This window comes from Dasypus novemcinctus, chromosome 21 (genome assembly GCF_030445035.2).
Source record: "Dasypus novemcinctus isolate mDasNov1 chromosome 21, mDasNov1.1.hap2, whole genome shotgun sequence".
Lineage (NCBI taxonomy): Eukaryota > Metazoa > Chordata > Mammalia > Cingulata > Dasypodidae > Dasypus > Dasypus novemcinctus.
In genome coordinates, this window is record NC_080693.1 from 61,099,798 (window position 1) to 61,119,474 (window position 19,677).

The 19,677-nt window shown below is 43.7% G+C and overlaps 2 protein-coding genes across 2 annotated transcripts; one reads left to right on the forward strand and one right to left on the reverse strand.

Moving 5' to 3' along the window:
* Positions 1–490: 490 nt before the first annotated feature.
* Positions 491–11,990, reverse strand: NT5C3B (5'-nucleotidase, cytosolic IIIB). Its single transcript, XM_004472414.3, has 9 exons — positions 11,886–11,990; positions 11,585–11,683; positions 10,917–10,986; positions 10,788–10,834; positions 5,764–5,849; positions 4,682–4,771; positions 2,911–3,073; positions 1,888–2,088; positions 491–1,031 (listed from the first exon to the last, which is right to left on the reverse strand). Exons 1-9 carry the CDS (start codon positions 11,895–11,897, stop codon positions 897–899), a joined length of 903 nt encoding a protein of 300 aa, XP_004472471.1. The 5' UTR covers positions 11,898–11,990; the 3' UTR covers positions 491–896.
* Positions 11,991–12,765: 775 nt separating this feature from the next.
* On the forward strand, positions 12,766–19,674 carry KLHL10 (kelch like family member 10). Its single transcript, XM_023582769.3, has 5 exons — positions 12,766–13,040; positions 16,641–17,130; positions 17,931–18,548; positions 18,859–19,008; positions 19,219–19,674. The coding sequence occupies exons 1-5, from the start codon at positions 12,847–12,849 to the stop codon at positions 19,591–19,593; spliced, it is 1,827 nt and encodes a 608-aa protein (XP_023438537.2). The 5' UTR covers positions 12,766–12,846; the 3' UTR covers positions 19,594–19,674.
* Positions 19,675–19,677: the final 3 nt, after the last annotated feature.

Here is a 19,677-nt window from a genome sequence, read left to right on the forward strand (position 1 = left end):
AGTACTAAAATATTCCCACCTCTCCCTGCTGGCTGCTGGCCATTAACATCTACCCAACCTGTCTCCCTCTTGCCAGAGGGAAAGGTAATTGAATTCAGGTGCCTGGTGTCTTGGGCAGGAGCTGGTTCAGCTGCCAGTCAGGCCATCTGCTATCCTCCCGTTGGCTGAAGTGATGGAGCTGAGGGACCTAGACTCACTGCCCTGTCGCCACAGGCACTGGCTTCTGGCCCAGGATCCCTGAGAGGTGACTGGCACTCCCTGGCTCCAGAGCACCCCAACAGTTCCTCAGGGTCTGACAGTGGTCACAGACCCAGCCTTAGATGGGCACCCCTCCACCCCAACACAGCCTGACAGTAGAGCTTTCAAACTGTGAAACTGTTGGGTGGCATGCTAGAGGGTTCCTTTAGAGGTCCCCATGTTTCAAGGGCCAAGATGTACAGGCTCAGCACATGCAACACCCCCTTACCCCACCCTGCATGGTCAGAACAACTGTTTTTTCATTTTTTAATCTGATCTGCTTTACATGTTACATTTGCTTGAAGAACATGTTTCGATGTTTAACATTTCTGGGAAAAAAAATCTTTGGATTAGATGATCCAAAGAGTGCTACGATTGGGCAGGTTCCCGGTTATCTGGAGCAGCTTCTGCTGCCCTCCCACCGGGCAGGTTTCCCCCAAGCATCTGGTTAACAGACGAAGGCGCTGGGGGAAAGGAAGGAGCCACCACTAGGGAAGGAAAACAAGTTAGCCGTCTCAGGAGGGGCATGGGTCCAGCAGCTCCCGGCTGCCCTGGATTTTAGTCTGTACACAGGGAGGAGCGATGCTCGCAGCAGAGCGGCCCTGGGTGAGGCTCCCCTCCTCGTCACAGCCTGCAGGGCCTGGCGGAGCCTGCGGGGTTCAGCAGCCCTGCACCTCCATCTGGTCCTCCTGGTGCAGGATGTGCTGCAGCAGCCCGTTGACCACGTCCAGCGTCTCGTCCTTCTCCAGCACAATGTCATAGGAGTCCATGTAGCGCTCGCGCCGCTCTTCTACCTGCCCAGGGTTGCAGGGAAAGGCGACTGAGAGTCCCTGAAATGCCGTGCCCTCTGACCTCTCAAGCACCTGGGGGTGAGGGGGAGGGCACCAAGCAGCAACTCCCTTTTGAAAGCCTGAACGGTTATGTTTGAAGAGGAGTTCAAGGTTACAGGGAGCAGCCACTCTTAGGTCAAGTGTCAAAAGGACATTAAGAAGGATTAAAAATAATAAACTAAGAGAACCTAGGTGTTACCGCTAATCTATCTGAATTTTCTTAAGGCCCAAAGGATGGCAGCACTACCCGACTGGGCGAGGCCTGGCCAGGCCTTCTAGTGCTTTCTAGGACCTTACTGTTTCCACCCATTGGTCTCTGGTCTGTTCTTTACTCTTATTCTCTTAAATTATAAACCCCCATTCTGGATACCGACATCTTCCATCTCAGTGCCTCACAGACCTGATTAAAGAGAAATGGTATTCGGCCCCACCATTTCCTAAGCTATGTGATTTGGGCATATTACTTAAACCTCTTGCTTCCATTTCCTCATCTGTAAAATGGGGGTGACAATAGTCACTACCTCAAAGGGCTGTTGTAAGGATTAAATGGGCCAATGAATGTGAAGTGCTTAGAACAGAGCCTAGCACAGTGAGCACTTGGCCCCCGCAGTCTCTGAGCTCCTGTGTCACACCACGTGGTGAGAAAGTCTCTGGGTATCTTTTCTGTCTTCCTATGAGATCTGAGCTTCTGAAGAACATGCCTTGTGTCTTATCTCTGTACCTCTAATGCTTAACACAGTGTGCAGCATAGAAAGCATCAAATAAGCATTTGTTCCAGCAACTGGAGGAGGATGAGAGGACGCCCTGGTCCCCTACTTACTTTGTCATTTAAGAAGCCAATTTTGAGAATGTTCTCCACGACAGGAACCCCATCAGCCATAGTGAGGTCCCCCATGGAGTCTCCAAGCAGGAGGACGTTGGTTTTGCCCTGAAGCTTCTGGAAGTAACTGGAGTTCTCACACATAGAGCTGTTCTTGTTGTATGTGTGTATGAGCTGGCCCTTGAATCCCTGTAGGAAACCCTGAACAATCGAGAGGAGAGACAGACAGAAGGCTTCAGGGACCCACCAAAGGCCAGTTTCCTACTGTCTCTGTCACAGAGGAGAGGGAATAAAGCCATAGATAATACCAAAACTTCATTAGAGTCTAAACTAGGGGTTGGCCAGATTTGGCCAGTTTTGTAAACACAGTTTCCCTGGAACAAGCCATGTTCACCTATTTACATATTTTCTAGGCTGCTTTGTCACACTACAACCGCAGAGCTGAATAGCTGAGAAGGATTCTAAGGCCACAAAGCCTAAAACATTTCCTATCTGGGTCTTTACACAAAAGTTTGCTTACCTGTGGTCTAAATTAATCATCAAATATTACTGATCACCTAGTCTAATGAAAGCATGAGGTCCGTGCTACAAATGCTGTTCAGGTTACAAGTACGTTAACCCTGAGATGTGGGCCACAGCCTGACCTCAGGTCAAAGGGAAGAAAATCCCGGCCACTGATTTAGAGGGGAAGAAGCCTGAATCTGAGTCAGAGCAGCCCTTCTCTGGCTCTAGAAAAACAAGTCAGTCTAAACTCTTCAGGACCCAGGAGAGCACATGGCCCAATGACCGTGACAAGAGGGCTGGCATGACCCACAAACTAGGTCTCCCAAGACAGAGAGTTGACTGTCTGCCAAATTCCAAAGAGGGGGTCCTTCAAAAATAACCTCTCTTTAGCTGGAAAAAAAAAAAGTTAACTGCTTGAGGGGTAAAATCACCGGGTTAGGATTAATGTATAAGGTCAAGCACCCCAGCTTGTAGTCTCCACCCCATTTCCATTCCCAGCCCAAATGAGATTTGGCTCACATTCTCATCAAAATCCATGTAGTTAGATACAATATGGATGTTGGGGTGGAAAACTTTCATCTGTCGGATAATTTCTTCTAGGATATCACCAATGCCAGCGGAAAAGATGAAAAGGGGAATGTTGTTATGGTACAGTGTGTTGAAGAACATCTTATACCCCTCCCTGAAAAGAGATGAATGAATTCTGAAGCATCACAGTGTCAGCCAGATATTGTTCCTTATTTTCAACTCTTTAAAAAAACTTTTAAAATAGAGGCATAAGATACATATTTTAAAGTGGGTGAGGCATGCTAATCTTAAGCGTTCTGTTCAACCACTTCTCACACATGTACACAGTCACGTAACTGCTTCCCAGATCAAGGCCCCCTCATTGCTCCTCCCAGTCAATCACACCATCACCTCACATCACCACTGATGAGTTTTGCCTGTCCGTGAGCTTCATACACACGGGATTACAAGAAATCTATTCTTTTGTATCTGGCTTATTCCAATCAACACAATGCCACTGTGACTTATCCATGTTCTGCGTCTATCGGTAGTGTTCTTTTCACTGCTGTGTAGTATTCCGCTGTAAAAATATTTTTTACTACTGTTCACACAACCAGGTATCCATCCTAGGGCACTGCAGAATAAGCTGCTTTTAGTGAAGGTTCCTGGGGCCAAGGGCGTAATTTAGCCAACTCCCATTTCTGGATAAGGGACACCAGCCACCCCACCTCACACCCACCCACAGGGCTATTATTTTCAAAATGGAAAATAACAAGTGTTGACAAGGACTTGGAGAAACAGGAACCCGCGTGCATTGGCGGTGGGAATGTAAAATGGTGCAGCCACTGTGAAAAAGTCAGGTGGTTCTTCAGAAAGTTCACTATACATTACTGTAAGACCCAGCAACTCCACTTCTAGGTATACGCCCCAAAGAACTGAAAAACCCAAGCAGATATCTGTACACATTCATAGCAGCATTATCCACAAGAGCCAAAAGGTAGACACAATTAATCAACAGATAAATGGGTCAACAAAATGTGGTATAGACATACAATGGAATAATATTCAGCAGTAAAAAGGAATGAAGTCCTGATACATGCTGTAACATGGTTGAACCTTGAAGTCATGATGTTGAGTGAAAAAGCCAGGCACAAAAGGACAGATATTGTATGACCCCACTTTTATTAACTAACTAGAATATGCAAATTCATAGAGACAGAAAGTAGATTACAGGGTATAGCAGGGGCGAGGGTTGGGATGGTGAATGGAGAGTTAGTGCTTAATGGGTACCAAGTTTCTGTTTGGAGTGATGGGAAATTTTGGTAATGGATGTTGGTGATGATAGCACAACATTGTGACTATAACTAACACCATTAAATTGTGTACTTAAAAGTGGTTAAAATGGGAACTATTATGTTGTATATATGTTACCACAATAACAACTTAAAAACAAAACAAAAACCCACCATATGGAAACCTCAAAATCTCTCACCATTGTGAAAAATGAGCTAGACTCCATTTACTCTAGGAAATAAAGCCCTGATCATATTCACACCATATTCACTACTATCAGACTGCTTCCTGGGAAGCACCTAAGGGTAGAAAATCTTCTAGATGTACCCAGAATGGAAAATAAAAGCAAGACAGTTTCACATCAGTTGCTCATATGTCCTTTCTAACTCTCCTAGCAACTAAGTCCCTTTTACTTCTCCCAGCCCCATTTCTGTGAGCAAAACAGTTTCAAATAATCTGGCAGAAATATTTTCTAGAGCAAGCAGCTTACCTAAGCATTGCATTGGATTCTCTAACCACCTGGGCTATTTGAAACTTCTGAATTTTCTGTTGACACAGGAGATCATGTGCTTTGGTCCACCTAGAAAGAGACACTCCATAATACTCAATTCAAATCACTGAAGTAAATAAGGTATCCTTTCCCTTTACAAAGTCAAGTGCCCTCTGAAGGTCTTGGCAATGAAGGCCTCATCCTTATTCAGAGTCATTTTCTGAAGGACTCTGGCTGGCTGTTATCCTTACAAGGAAAAGGGTGAGAAAGCAATACAATAGACAGGCAAGACTTGAGTGATTAAATTGCTTTAGTCAAATTCTTCTGAATCCCATCCTCTGTGACCCACACTCTCTGGAGAATTGGGGCTTCTGTACAGTGATGCTGGTTTCTATAGGAGGGTCATTTCCCAAAAGCACTATTTCCCCCAAACTAAGAGGCCTCTAATTTATCCCAAGTACTCCCTGAAGGGCCCTACTATGGCAGCATATTAGTCCTGAGTGTATCTGGCAGTTTGTTCTAATAGCTGAGCTAACTGTGTTCAGGTAAGCCCTTAATAAGTAGGGTAAGGGAAACCTTTCTTCTCATCAAAAGCTGGAGGGAAGTGGATGTGGCTCAACTGATAGAGCATCCGACTACCATACGGAAGGTCCAGGGTTCGATCCCCAGGGCCTTCTGACCAGTGGTAAGCTGGCCCACATGCAGTACTGCCGTACAAGGACTGCTGTGCCATGCAGGGGTGCCCTCGCATAGGGGTGCCCCACGTGCAAGGAGTGCACCCCATAGGGAGAGCCGCCCTGTGGGAAAAAAGAGCAGCCTGTCCAGGAATGGCACCACACACATGGAGAGTGTCATGCAGTAAGGTGATGCAACAAAAAAGAGACACAGTTTCCCTGTGCCTCTGGATAATGCAAACAGACGCAGAAGAACACACAGCAAACGGACAGAGAGAGCAGACAATGGGGGGGAAGGGGAGAGAAATAAATAAAATAAATCATTAAAAAAAAAAATGCTGAGGAAACCCCACCACCACCTCAACGGCTCTCAAGGGCCAGGAGCATTTCCTCACCACCACCACTTACCACTCCACCATATGAGGTAACTTCTCTTTGATGGTCCGGTTTGGGTCAATTTCAATTGGGTAATAGTGGTGAAGGAGCGTCTTTAGCTGGGACGTCCCAATGAAGAGAAAAACCATTAATCCATGTCAAGTATTCCCCACCAAAGTCCTAGAGCTTAGCATGAAAACAAAATGACTTAGGAGAGGCAACTTTGTGTGAGAAAGTGTTATTTTCCGGACATTTTCATTTGGGATACACCACTTAAGATTCAAGTTTCTCCCCTCCTGTCACCTTCCAATATAATGACCAAAACATTCACATTAAGCCATTTGACAAAGCCCAGGGAGTGCCTGTGACTGCAGAGCTGCTCATTCCCTTGCCCTCACCTGACCCTTGAGTCAATCACACTAAAGAGCTTTCACTATCAGACAAGAGGTTTACTAGAATTTTTTTGGTTATTAATCAGCTCAGTCACTGGGGTTTAACCAGAAAGAACTGATAAATGGAGTGTTCCCCAAAATGTGGAAAACTTCCTCAAGTGGTAGGCAAGGTGATTTTAGGTGATCCATGGATAATCACTTTGCATTCTTAATAGTTTTAAATTCATTTTAGTGGAGAGTAGAAAAAGATAACTAGCATAACTAACTCATGGTTTTATAAACATTGTTTTGTAAGTTAACTGTAGTCAATATTTTAAAGGCAGGTTAATTTGAAAAAAAATTTAGTAAAAGTGATACACAAATATGGCAAAAAAATCATGGAAGTGGAACTAGAAGACTGAAGTCAGGGAAACAGTGCATTAGTGGACAATGCCACCAAACTGCCAACACCACAAAACCACTCACAAGCATCTCTGTGTGCTCCCTTCTAAATGTTAGGACCTTCAACATTTGAGGGAGGCTGCTTCAGGAATCGAGTGTCACAGAGGCAATCAGTAAGAGTGCCCAATAAAAACGAGAATTCACTGAGTAAAGAATTCTAATATATGCATGGTCTCAGGTACATTAAAGTGATTTGATCAAATGGGAGTCATTGTCCATCTGTTTAAAAGAGAACAAAATGCAAAGATTATACACCAACAGTCAGCAAGCTCCTGAAATGTACTGATATTTAATGTGTGTGTTTGTGAGAATATTTTCCTAACATTACAGTAGAATATAACAGAAGAATATACTTTTAAAAAAGAAAAAAAAAATTTCATACATAAACTTTGCTTTATACTCCCTCCCACCCCAAACCCATTAATGACAAGAATCTTAGTTTTTTTCTAGCTTCTTAATCTAGAAAGAACACCCAAACCTATTCTCTTATTTGTCTACACTGCTTTCTGGAAGTTGTTAAGATCAGGGATGTGAGGAACCAAAAAAAGTGACTTGCAAAGGCAACCAGTGGTGGTGCCAGAACCCACCTTAAGATAAGGATGGCATCCTTAGAAAGACAGTTTGAGAAACATAAGAGCTATCTATAATTCACTGCCCATCTAAATAATGAATGAGGATGACAAAGTATTGGAAGGTATATCACAGACCCATAGGTCTGCTAGTACTCATATGAATTTCATAATGAAGTGGAACTAAATGCTATAGTTATTTAGCAGAAAGTGCTCAGAAACCTGCAAAGAAAAGTGCAACCAGCACAGCTCTGGCAGAGAATATCACACTGTTGGGAGAAATGTGGGGCCAAGTAAAACCAATGACCAAGGCTACTGGGATTGCTTTACGATAACTGATTACATCTTATGGACCCAGGGATATATAGTAAAAGTGATACACAGATAGGGCAAAAAATCATGAAAGAGGATCTAGAAGAATGACCATATGAAATGATATCTTGAAGAGAACTTATTTACAATGAGTCTACACCCACCAGAATATGGGCCAAGATGGAGAACATGTCCAAACTGGGGTACACAATTCAATCCACCACTTTTATACACTAAAATCTACTAAACACTGCTGAAAGAAATTAAAGATGACTTAAGTAAACTGAAGGACAGTCCATGTTCATGGCATGGAAAATTTAATAGGGTTAAGATGTAAACACAACCCAAAGAGATGTACAGATTCAACGTGATCTATATCAAAATCCTAATAGGCCCCCCGGCCCCTGCTGAAATAGCAAAGCTGATCCTCAAATTCGCAAGGGGCCCTGAATAGCCAAAACCATTTTGAAAAAGAACGTTGGAGGACTCACATTCCTGACTTCATCAAAACGGTGTGTGGTACTGGCATAAGGACAGTCATGTAGACCAGTGGAATAGAATTCAGAGTTTCAGAAATAAATCCATACATCTATGGCCAATTGATTTTCGACAAAGGTGCCATGTCCACCCAATGGGGAAAGAAGTCTCTTCAACAAATGGTGCTGGGAAACGGACTTGGCGCAGTGGTTAGGGCGTCTGTCTACCACATGGGAGGTCCGCGGTTCAGACCCCAGGCCTCCTTGACCCGTGTGGAGCTGGCCCATGCGCAGTGCTGATGCGCGCAAGGAGTGCCGTGCCACGCAAGGGTGTCCCCCGCGTAGGGAAGCCCCACGCGCAAGGAGTGCGCCCGTGAGGAGAGCTGCCCAGCGTGAAAAGAAAGTGCAGCTTGCCCAGGAATGGCGCTGCCCACACTTCCCGTGCCGCTTACGAAAACAGAAGCGGACAAAGAAACAAGATGCAGCAAATAGACACAGAGAACAGACAACGGGGGGGGGGGGAGTAAATAAATCTTTAAAAAACAAACAAACAAACAAAAAAACAAATGGTGCTGGAAAAACTGGATATCCAATTGCAAAAGACTGAAGTTGGACCCATACTTCTCATCATACAAAAATTAACTCAAGTAGATCAGTGACCTAAACATACGAACTAAACCACAAAACTCAGAAAAAGACATAAGGGGGTAAATCTTCATGACCTTGTATCTGGCAATGGATTCTTATATATGACATCAAAAATGTGAACAACAAAAAAAAGACAAATTAGATTCCATCGAAATTAAAAACCTCTGCACATCAAAGAACACTATCAGAAAGTATAGACAGTTTACAGAGTGGGAGAAAATATGTATCTCCTAAGAGTTTAATATCTAGAATATATAAAGAGCTCCTACAGCTCAACAACAAAAAGACAACCCAATTGAAAAATGGGCAAAGTACCTGGAATAGACATTTCTCCATAAAAGGTATACAAATGACCAGCAAGTACATAATGAGGTGCTCAACATCATTACCATTAGCAAAATGCAAATCAAAGCCCCCACGAGAAACCATTTCATATTCTTTAGGATGGCTATTAAAGACACACACACATACACACAGAGAAAATAACAAGTGTTGGTGAAGATGAGGAGAAACCAGAATCCTTATGTATTACTGGTGGGAATGTAAAATGATTCAGTTGTTATGGAAAAGTTTGGTGGCTCCTCAAAAAGTTAAACATAGCATTACCATATGATCTAGCAATTCCACTACTAGGCATATACCCAAAAGAACTGAAAGCAGGGACATGGACAGATATTTGTACACCAATGTTCACTGCAGCATTAGTCACAATAGACAAAACATGGAAACAAAGTGTCCATCAACAGATGAATAGATAAACAAAATGTGGTTTATCCACAGAATGGAAAATTAGCCATAAGAAGGAATGAAATTGATATATATTACAACATGGATGAATCTTGAAAACATTATGCTAAGTGAAATAAGCCAGACACAAAAGGACAAATTATGTATGATTTTGCTTATATAAGGTATCTAGAATAGACAAATTCAGAGAGACAGAAAAAAAACTAGAGGTTACCAGGGGTCAGAGGCTGAGGGGAGAGGGAATGGGAAGTTATTGTTTAATGGGCAATTTCTGTTTGGGGTGATGAAAATGTTCTGAAAATTGATAGTGGTGATGCTTATAGAACACTGTGACTGTAGTTAATGCCACTGACTTGTACACTTAAAAATGGTTAAAATGGTAAATTTGGTGCTATATAGTTACTACAATAAAAATGTATTTTAAAATATATTTTAAAAATATGGGAAGTGGATGTGGCTCAAGTGATTGGGTTCCCACCTTCACATAGGAGGTCCCTGGTTCAGTTCTCAGTGCCTCCTAAAAGAAGAGAGCGAGCTGGAAGGATGGGCAGGCACAGTAAGCTGACGCAACAAGATGATGCAACAAGAGTCACAAGAAGAAAAACATAATGAGAGATGCAACAAAGCAGGGAACGAAGGTGGCTCAAGCAATTAGGTGCCTCTCACCCACTTCAGGGATCCCAGGTTTGGTTCCCGGTACCTCCTAAAGAAACAAGGAAGATGAACAGACAAAGCAAGTGCAAACAACAAGGGGATGGGGAGAAATAAATTTTAAAAAATTATAAAATATATATGTATTTTAAAAATAATGTTAATTAATAGCATTGAAGTCTCTTGTAAACTCTAGCTAACTACAAGAGTAATGTCCAAAAGACATTAGATATTCCAGCTATCAATCATCATATTTCAGTAAGGAAAAGCTGTACAGATGTATTAAGACTAGGCCCACTTGAGCTTATCATTAACCATTAAAGAAAAAATTAGGGAAGCAGACATGGCTCAACTGATAGAGCGTCTGCCTACCATATGGAGGGTCCAGGGTTCAAACCCAGAGCTTCCTGACCTGTGTGGTGAGTTGGCCCATGCACAGTACTGATGTGTGCAAGGAGTGCCGTGCCACGTAGGGGTGCCCCACATGCAAGGAGTGCGTCCCGCAAGGAGAGCCATCCCGCGTGAAAAAAGCACAGCCCGCCCAGGAGTGGCGCTGCACACACGGAGAGCTGACATAGGAAGATGACACACCAAAAAAGAGACGCAGTTTCCTGGTGCCGCCTGATAATATAAGTGGATGCAGAAGAATACACAGCAAGTGGACAGAGAGAGCAGACAATGAGGGGGAAGGGAAAAGAAAAATAAAATAAAATAATTAATCTCCTAAGGTTCCCATCCTGGAATCTTTGACCCTCATGGGCACCATCTGATGTATCATACCAGAACCAAGAACCGGGTCTGAGCAAAGGGAAACAACCCACCTCTTTTCGGCACTCCTCGCTGATGATCTTGCTGTTATCCAGAATATCTGGAAAAACACAAAATTCCTGTTACTTAACCCTTAGAAGCCATCGCCTTGTCAAGTCCAACAAGACAAGTATGTGACTTACTGTAAGAAGAAGGACATCGCTTTCCATTATATGCAAACCTGCTCAAAGTCATATCAAAATCAGAAATCACCTAAAATGCAAAAGAGAGGCATTGCCAAATAGGCTCATTCCATGCGGCCCTGGCTCACCCCTGGGGGATAACTGTGGATATCCAAACAGGGCAATGACCAGCCTGTTGGTAGTGCCCTGGGAGAACTCAGGGTGGATAGACACACAGTGAAGACCTGATCCTAGTTGGTGCGTGTGTTAACCCTGAGGAGAGCCCAGTCTTGTTGGGGGTGGACCCAACAAGGGTGCTGCTCTCTCAGCAGCACCCATCTCAATGCCATGGGGTCCTTCCTACGGTGCCTCCAACTGTATGGTCATTTCAAAACCTGCAACTTTTTGGGTAGCTCGCTGGCCTGGGCTAGAGTGGAAGCTAAAGTCCCAGATTCTGTTGTGAAGAGGAAGCAGCATGTCTTTATTGAGAAACTTGAAAGCTAGGTTTTAGGACAGGTCGGACTCTCCTCCAAGGCAAAGCAGGCCGACCAACCTGCTTGCCCTCAAGTCCCTCTTCGCTTCTAGGGGCTGACTTACAGATGCCACCGCAGAGAGAAGGCACACCGGGTAGGAAACTTCCCCACTCGCCGCCCAGACCCGACTCGGGCCAACCTCGCCGCCGGCCGTACCTGTAAGCGGTCTTCCCCGCCCCTGCGGAGGGCGCCCACGATCTCCTGCACCCGCCCGGGCTGCCGCATCAGGACTGTGGCCTTCGTCAGGGTGCTCACCTGTCCCGAGACCCGAGAGAGCCGCTGATCCCAGCACCGGCTGGGACCAAAGCGGCGCCCCTGCGAGTACGCTCCGCGCCGCGACAGGGGGCAAGGGCTGCTGGCTGGGGTGGCGTGGCAGGGCCGAGGCGGCCCGCTGAGGGCCTCTGAGCGCCCGGGGGATGGGGGCCCTCCCCACGCCGGACGCGTTCTCCCGCCTCACCTCCTCCGCCATTGCGGTCGCTGCCCTGTCGGAGGCGCAGGGGACAAGCCCGCCCCCGCGGCCCGACTGCGCAGGCGCTGCCTCCCGCCCAGGCAGGCTGGAAGAGGGGGCTGGGAATTGGGAAGGTGGAGGAGATGGAGGCGGCCTCAGGAGGCATGCCTGTGTGCTAGGTGAAGAAAACGGTTGAGGGTTATATTTTGAGGAGAGTGAGGGTTCCAAAGAGTTGGGGCTAAGTGGATGGACTGGGTTGTCTTGGGACAATGGAAGGGCTCCTGCCACTCTTTCTGGAGCTGAAACCCTGGCAAGGGGGTCCTTTCCAAGATTAAAAGCTCCATGACCAAGAAAACAGCTGAATGGGAGGGGGTGTGAGAGAGCCATGAAGAGGGAATTGTTAAATATCCAGATGGTGGTTCCTTAACTAGGCCCATTCATGGGAGAAGAAAATGAGTGACTAACATACCCAGGAGGCAGGAGGACCCAGGACAAAATGGGCCAGAATGAAACTTAGTCATCGTTACTTTTCCTTCTGCCTCAGTGTCTGGGAAGCCAAGTGTGGAGCCTCCGGTGTGGAGCCTCAAGGATGCTACAGGGCTATGGAATGCAGCCTGAAGTGCGCAGCAGGAATTAGAAGTGATAGAAACTCCTATGTGATGTTGGTGGTCACAGTTCTGCTCAGGGTCCAAGGACATGGAAGGAGGTGTAAGGTGGTCTTCAGCCTGAACGCTGTGGTGGGGGAGGGGAGAAGGAAGGTGAGCAAGGACAGGAGGGAGTTCCAGAACCTGAGAGCACAATCCTGAGAGTGATCTCACTGCGGGCCCAGGATTCTGGAACTTGGGCTGCCCGATGGGCCCTATTTGAAAGATGTAGTAGGGAAAAGGAGCGACAGCTGGCTAAAGAGGCCCCCCACAACTCTCCCCGACACCCTTGGAGAGCAGCCTCTCTCCGCTGGTCCCAGGGTGCCATGGAGATGGAGAGCACGGCGGCCTCCACACGTTTCCACCAGCCTCATATGGAGAGGAAGATGAGTGCGATGACCTGTGAGATCTTCAACGAGCTTAGGCTAGAGGGCAAGCTCTGCGACGTGGTCATCAAGGTCAATGGCTTTGAGTTCAATGCCCACAAGAACATCCTCTGTAGCTGCAGTTCCTACTTTAGGTATAATAGGGTTGCTGAACTAAGTCCAAGGGGGAATTGGGCTCATTTTGAGACATTTTGATTCATTTTGTTTCCCAACCCACCATCTTAAGTTTAGGGACACTGTCAAAGCTCTAGCCCCCTGCAGCCTAACTCCTTTGTCTTCTGAAGAGGTACAAGTAGGGCCAGAGCCTCTTCTGATTCTCAACTAGATTTCAACCAACTATTGTGGGCCAAGTCCTTTCTTACCCAAACATGTTCCACTTTTGGGAAGGCTGGACATCTATACTGGGTTTCTTACCGAAACCCAGATCAAAATGCCACTTCAGCCTCCCCTTATGCACTATCTTGGTAGAGACTATTACAGACAGGTTGATAAATGGGAATGAGGGGGAAGTAACAAGGAAATATTTATCAGAAGGAGAAGGGAATTTTTTAAAATTTATTTTTTATTGTAAACATATAGATGCATTCATATACATATATATGCCATAAAATTTGCCATTTTAACCATTTTTAAGAGTACAGTTCAGTGCCATTAAGTACATTTACAATGTTGTGCTACTATCACCATCATCTATTACCAAAACTTTTTTATCACCCCAAACAAACTCTGTATCCATTAAGCAATAATTCCACATTCCTTCTCCCTCAGCCTCTGGTAACCTCTAATCTACTTTCTGTGTCTATGAGGTTGCCTATTCTAGATACCTTATATAAGCAGAATCATACTGTGTTCATCCTTTTATGTCTGGCTTATTTCATTTAGCATAACATTTTCAAGATATATCTTGTAGCATGTATTAGCATTTCATCCCTTTTTATGGCTAATATTCCATTGTATGGATATACCACATTTTGTTTATCCATTCATCTGTTAATGGACACTTTGGTTTTATTTCCATGTTTTGCCTATTGTGAATAATGCTGCAATGAACATTGGCAAGCAAATATCTGAGTCTCTGTTTTCAGTTCTTTGGGGTATATACTTAGCAGGGGAATTGCTAGATACCAAGATAACTCTATGCTTCACTTTTTGAGGAACCACCAAATTTTATTCCACAGCAGCTTCATCATTTTACATTCCCTTCAGTAATGCATGAAAGTTCCAATTTCTCTACATCCTCACCAACACTTGCTATTTTCCATGTTTTTTGCTTGTTTGTAAATAATGTCCATGCTAGTGGGTATGAAATGGTATCTCACTGTGGCTTTTATTTGCATTTCCCTAATTGTTAATGTTGAGCACTTTCTTCATGTGCTTATTGGTAAATTTGTATCTTTTTTGGAGAAATGTTTATTTAAGTCCTTTGCCCATTTTTCAATTGGGTTGTCTTTTTGCTGTTGAGTTGTAGAAACTCTATATATTTTGGATACTAAATTCTTATCAGATATATGATTTGCAACTGTTTTTTTCCATTCTGTAAGTTGTCTTCACTTTCTTAATAACGTCCCTTGATAACAAAATCTTTTAATTTTGATGGAGTACAATTTATCTATTTTTAATTTTGTGACTCATGTTGCTCTAAGAATCCATTGCCAGATACAAGGTCATGTGATTTACCCTATGTTTTCTTCTAAGAGTTTTATGGTTTTAGTTCTTTTATTTATGTAATTAATCCACTTTATATATAGTGAGAGTTAGGGGTCCAACTTCAGTCTTTTGCATGTGAATGTCTAGTTTTTCCAGCACCATATGTTGAAGAGACTTCTTTCCCCATTGCGTGAATGTGGCACCTTTACCAACACGCAGTTGTGTGGGGTTATTTCTGAACTCTCAATTCTATTCCATGGTCTACATGACTATCCTTATGCCAGTACCACACTATTTTGATTTGTATAGCTTTGTAGAAAATCTTGAAATCAGAAAGTGTGAGTCTTCCATCCTGGTTTTTCTGAAAAATGGAATTTTGATCAAAATCACTGTAACCCAGGAAGTGGAAGTGTTTTTGTTCATGAGCTGAAAATGTTTGAGTAATCAATTTCCAATGAAGATGTCATAAATGTGTCCCACATGTTGCTAAAATTCTCATGCATCTAGACTCTAGAGCAGATTCCTTATAATGGCCAGAGAGTAAATATTCTAAGCTTTACAGACCATACAGTCTCTGTCACAGCTGCTTTTGTAGTGTAAAAGCAGCCTAGACAACACTAAATGAATAAGTGTGGCCGTGTTCCCATAAAACTATTTATGGACACTGAAATTTGAATTTCTTATAAAATTTACATGTCATGAAATATTCTTTTGATTTTTTTTCAACCATTTAAAAATGTAAAAACCATTCTTAGCTTGTGGGAGGTACAAAAACAAGAGGTGGGCTGGATTTGGTTTCAGGTTTGCAGATCCCTGCACTTAGGAAAAAGAAGCAAACTATATTGGGGCAGGGATTTTTGTCTTGTACACTGCCTTGTTCAGTACCTAGAAAAGTGCCTGGTGACATACTAGAAACCCAATATATAGTTGTGGAGTGGTATTCATTTATTCATTCAGTATTTACTGAGTGCCTATTTTGTGAGAGGCACTGTTCTGGGTACTGAAAATAAAGCAATGAGTAGATAAAAGTCCTGTTCTCATAAAGCTTGCATTGTAACAGGGCAAATGGGCATTAAATAAGTAAAGTATATGTCCGATCATCTTCAGTGGTAGGGAAAAAAGAAAAGAAGGAAAATGAAGAGTGGTGGGTGATGATTTTTAAAGAGTTATCAGGGAAGTTCTCACTGATAAAGTGACAGTTGGGCAAAGATTTCAAGGGGATCAGGGAGTGAGAAATACGGAGATCTTGGGGAACATTCCAAGCAGAGGGAACAGCAAGTACAAAGGACCAAAATTGGAAGCACCTCTGAAGTATTCAAGGAAGAGCAAAGAGGCCAGTAGGTTTGGAGCAGAATGAGTCAGGGGAAAGAGAAAGGAATGTGGTCACAGGAGTATTAGTAGTGGTTCAAACCACAGAGGGCTTTTATGACCCCTGCTAAGGACTTTTAATTTTACCCTGAATAAGAAGGGAAGTCAGTGGAAGGTTTTATGTGGAAGAGTAACAACCTTTTATAAGGATCACTCTGGTTGCTGGGATAAGATTACAAACTCTGGATATGTCAAAGGCAGAAGCATGGAGATCAGTTAGGAGGTTACTCCAAATAATCTAAGCAAGAGATCGTGGTGGTTTGGACCAAGGTGGTAGCAGTAGAAGAGGTGAGAAGTGATCATATTTTGAGGACATGTTGAATAACACAAGTGCAGGGCTTAAGTTAAATTTCCTTAAGCAAAGTAAAATTTGGTAGGCAATGGGTTGGGACAGAAGAAGAGAACTGGAGTCCTATTCCCAGCTCTAGCTCTCAATCTCTCCATCCACTAAATGGGAAAAAGTTCTAGTTATCATGAGGATAAGGTAAGAGTGACCAGAGTCAAAGTTCTTCTCAAAGATGTTCTTCTTGTTCACTGTATAGAGCACAGTCTGCCCTCCCTTCCTCTACCAATTTGTTTCCAACATGTTCTCTGTGCACGATTTTGAAAATGTCCAGACTCCTTTCAACTAGAAAAGGTGTTTATGGAGGTAGGGGAAAATATGGTAAACTGGAGAGAAATGTTATTTCAGTGGCTGCTAATTTCTTTCTTTTTTCAAGAGCTTTGTTTACAAGTGGTTGGAACAACACTGAAAAGAAGGTATACAACATCCCTGGCATTTCCCCTGACATGATGAAGCTAATTATTGAATATGCCTACACCCGGACTGTCCCTATCACACCGGACAATGTGGAGAAGCTGCTGGCTGCTGCAGACCAATTTAACATCATGGGTATCGTCAGGGGTTGCTGCGAGTTCCTGAAGTCGGAACTGTGTCTGGATAATTGTATTGGCATCTGCAAGTTCACAGACTACTACTATTGCCCCGAGCTGCGGCAGAAAGCCTACATGTTCATACTGCACAACTTCGAGGAGATGGTGAAAGTCTCAGCAGAGTTTTTAGAGTTATCGGTCACTGAACTTAAGGACATCATTGAGAAAGATGAGCTCAACGTCAAGCAGGAAGATGCTGTATTCGAGGCCATTTTAAAGTGGATTTCTCATGACCCCCAAAATAGAAAGCAGCATATTTCAGTTTTGCTCCCCAAGGTCAAGTTTCATTGTGTGTGTGAGCTTAATTGCTCACTCTTGATTTACTTAACCCAGAGGGAGTGTCCTAAAGGCTACATTCAGATGTGTGACAGATTCCAGGGCTATATTGGCACATACTTAGGTAGAAGGCATCTCCTACTACTTTTTGCAATGTTGTAATTCACTTTTCCCCTGGCACTGTCAGCTCCTTATCTCCCATTTATATTCTTTGACCCAGATTCTGTCCAATAGTGAGGGAAGGAGAGGGCAAGTTCTTCCTAAGAATTCTGCTGGGTCTTCTTTTCATGTTTTTTTCATTCTGTGATTTCCAAACCCAAGGAACTTGGACTAGAAAAATGCTCAGAACCGAACCATGAGTTTAGCACATGATTATAGTCAGTTGTGCTAATTACTGTTTTTTGTTTTTTAGGAGGTACCAGGGATTGAACCTGGGACCTCATACATGGAAGCAAGCACTCAACCACTGAACTACACCCACTCCTAATTTGTGTATTTTTACATAGACATTCAATTACTGAACAGGTACCATAGCCTTTTCTGGTCCTGACCAGTACCAGAGGAGTGAGCTACCTCTGTGATCACTTGAGGTGCCTTCTAGCTCATCTTTGGCATCGAAATATATATCACCTCCCCAAATAAATATTTAAAGTAAGTTAAAAATTTAAAAAAACACAGAAAAAAACACAACACACAAAAAACAAAATAAAACCCTAAAGCAATTCAAAGGCAGACTGGGGATAGGACTTACCCAGGCATGCTCACTTCATATGAATGACTTTTCTGTATTTCTTTCTTAGGTTCGCCTGGCCCTAATGCATGCTGAGTACTTCATGAACAATGTTAAGATGAATGATTACGTGAAAGACAGTGAGGAATGCAAGCCAGTCATCATTAATGCCCTAAAGGCCATGTATGACCTAAACATGAATGGACCCTCTAATTCCGACTTCACCAACCCACTCACCAGGCCCCGCCTGCCCTATGCCATCCTATTTGCAATTGGTGGCTGGAGTGGTGGGAGCCCCACCAATGCCATTGAGGCATATGATGCTCGGGCAGATAGATGGGTGAACGTCACTTGTGAGGAAGAGAGTCCCCGTGCCTACCACGGGGCAGCCTATTTGAAAGGCTACGTTTATATCATTGGGGGGTTCGATAGTGTAGACTACTTTAATAGTGTTAAGCGTTTTGACCCAGTCAAGAAAACTTGGCACCAGGTGGCCCCAATGCACTCTAGACGTTGCTATGTCAGTGTAACGGTCCTCAGCAATTTTATTTATGCCATGGGAGGATTTGATGGCTATGTGCGTCTCAACACTGCTGAACGTTATGAGCCAGAGACCAATCAGTGGACACTCATTGCCCCCATGCACGAACAGAGGAGTGACGCAAGTGCCACGACACTCTATGGAAAGGTAAAGAACCAGGTTGGGAGGGGAAGATTGGAGGCAAAGAGCAAACCAGAAATGATGCTGTTCTTCCTTTTTTTGGGGCGGGGGGCAGTACTACTTTGCATTAAGTACTAGCTCCTTCCTCAAATGACTAGGCAGGCATTTATCACTATCTTGTTTTACTTATTAAAAGGCAATGCATGCACACATGGAAAAAAGAAATTCAGATTGTACAGGATGGCACTAAAGAAAAGTGTCCCTCCACCACATGCATATCCTTTCAACTCCCCCAAGGTTAACAGTTTTAAATACTCTTTGAATTCTCTTCACACAGGTCTACATATGTGGTGGGTTTAATGGAAATGAATGCCTGTTTACAGCAGAAGTGTACAACACTGAGAGTAATCAGTGGACAGTCATTGCACCCATGAGAAGCAGGAGGAGTGGAATAGGTGTAATTGCTTATGGAGAACATGTATATGCAGTAAGTTTATCTAATAACACAAACAATACCCCCTTGATTTCCTATTAGCACATAGGTTCATCCTACCACTAGTAGGCATTTGAAAATCTTTTTTTTCAAGGAAGATGGGAAGAGGGAGATGTGAGATCATTGAATCCTTCACAACTACTGCTTCCTTAGTAAGCAAAAGCAATGGTTAATAACCAACCGTGTTTCTTTTACCCTTGACAGGTAGGCGGCTTTGATGGAGCTAATCGACTTAGGAGTGCAGAAGCCTACAGTCCAGTGGCTAACACTTGGCGCACGATCCCCACTATGTTTAATCCTCGTAGCAATTTTGGCATCGAGGTGGTGGACGACCTCTTATTTGTGGTAGGCGGCTTCAATGGCTTTACTACCACCTTTAACGTTGAATGCTATGATGAAAAGACCGATGAGTGGTATGATGCTCATGACATGAGCATCTACCGCAGTGCTCTGAGCTGCTGTGTGGTGCCAGGGCTGGCCAATGTTGGGGAATATGCAGCTAGAAGGGACAACTTCACAGGATTAGCACTGCGAGATGAAGTAAAGTATTCCGCTTCGACAAGTACCCTACCTGTATGAGCCTCTTCATTTAGCTAATAAAAAGTCTAAGCAATAAGATTTAATTCTTTTTTTAAATAAATGCAGTGTTTAAACTTGTAAGAG

What these genes read in the sequence shown, in the direction of transcription:
- NT5C3B (XM_004472414.3), bottom strand. An exon ending in GCGGGGAAGACCGCTTACAG is followed by an intron (nt 10,987 to 11,584) that starts GTACGGCCGGCG and finishes TTTGCATTTTAG; the next exon opens with GTGATTTCTGATTTTGATAT. An exon ending in GCGATGTCCTTCTTCTTACA is followed by an intron (nt 10,835 to 10,916) that starts GTAAGTCACATA and finishes GTGTTTTTCCAG; the next exon opens with ATATTCTGGATAACAGCAAG.
- KLHL10 (XM_023582769.3), top strand. Translation starts at nt 12,847, where the DNA reads ATGGAGATGGAGAGCACGGCGGCCTCCACACGTTTCCACCAGCCTCAT. An exon ending in AGCTGCAGTTCCTACTTTAG is followed by an intron (nt 13,041 to 16,640) that starts GTATAATAGGGT and finishes TCTTTTTTCAAG; the next exon opens with AGCTTTGTTTACAAGTGGTT. An exon ending in ATGGAGAACATGTATATGCA is followed by an intron (nt 19,009 to 19,218) that starts GTAAGTTTATCT and finishes TACCCTTGACAG; the next exon opens with GTAGGCGGCTTTGATGGAGC.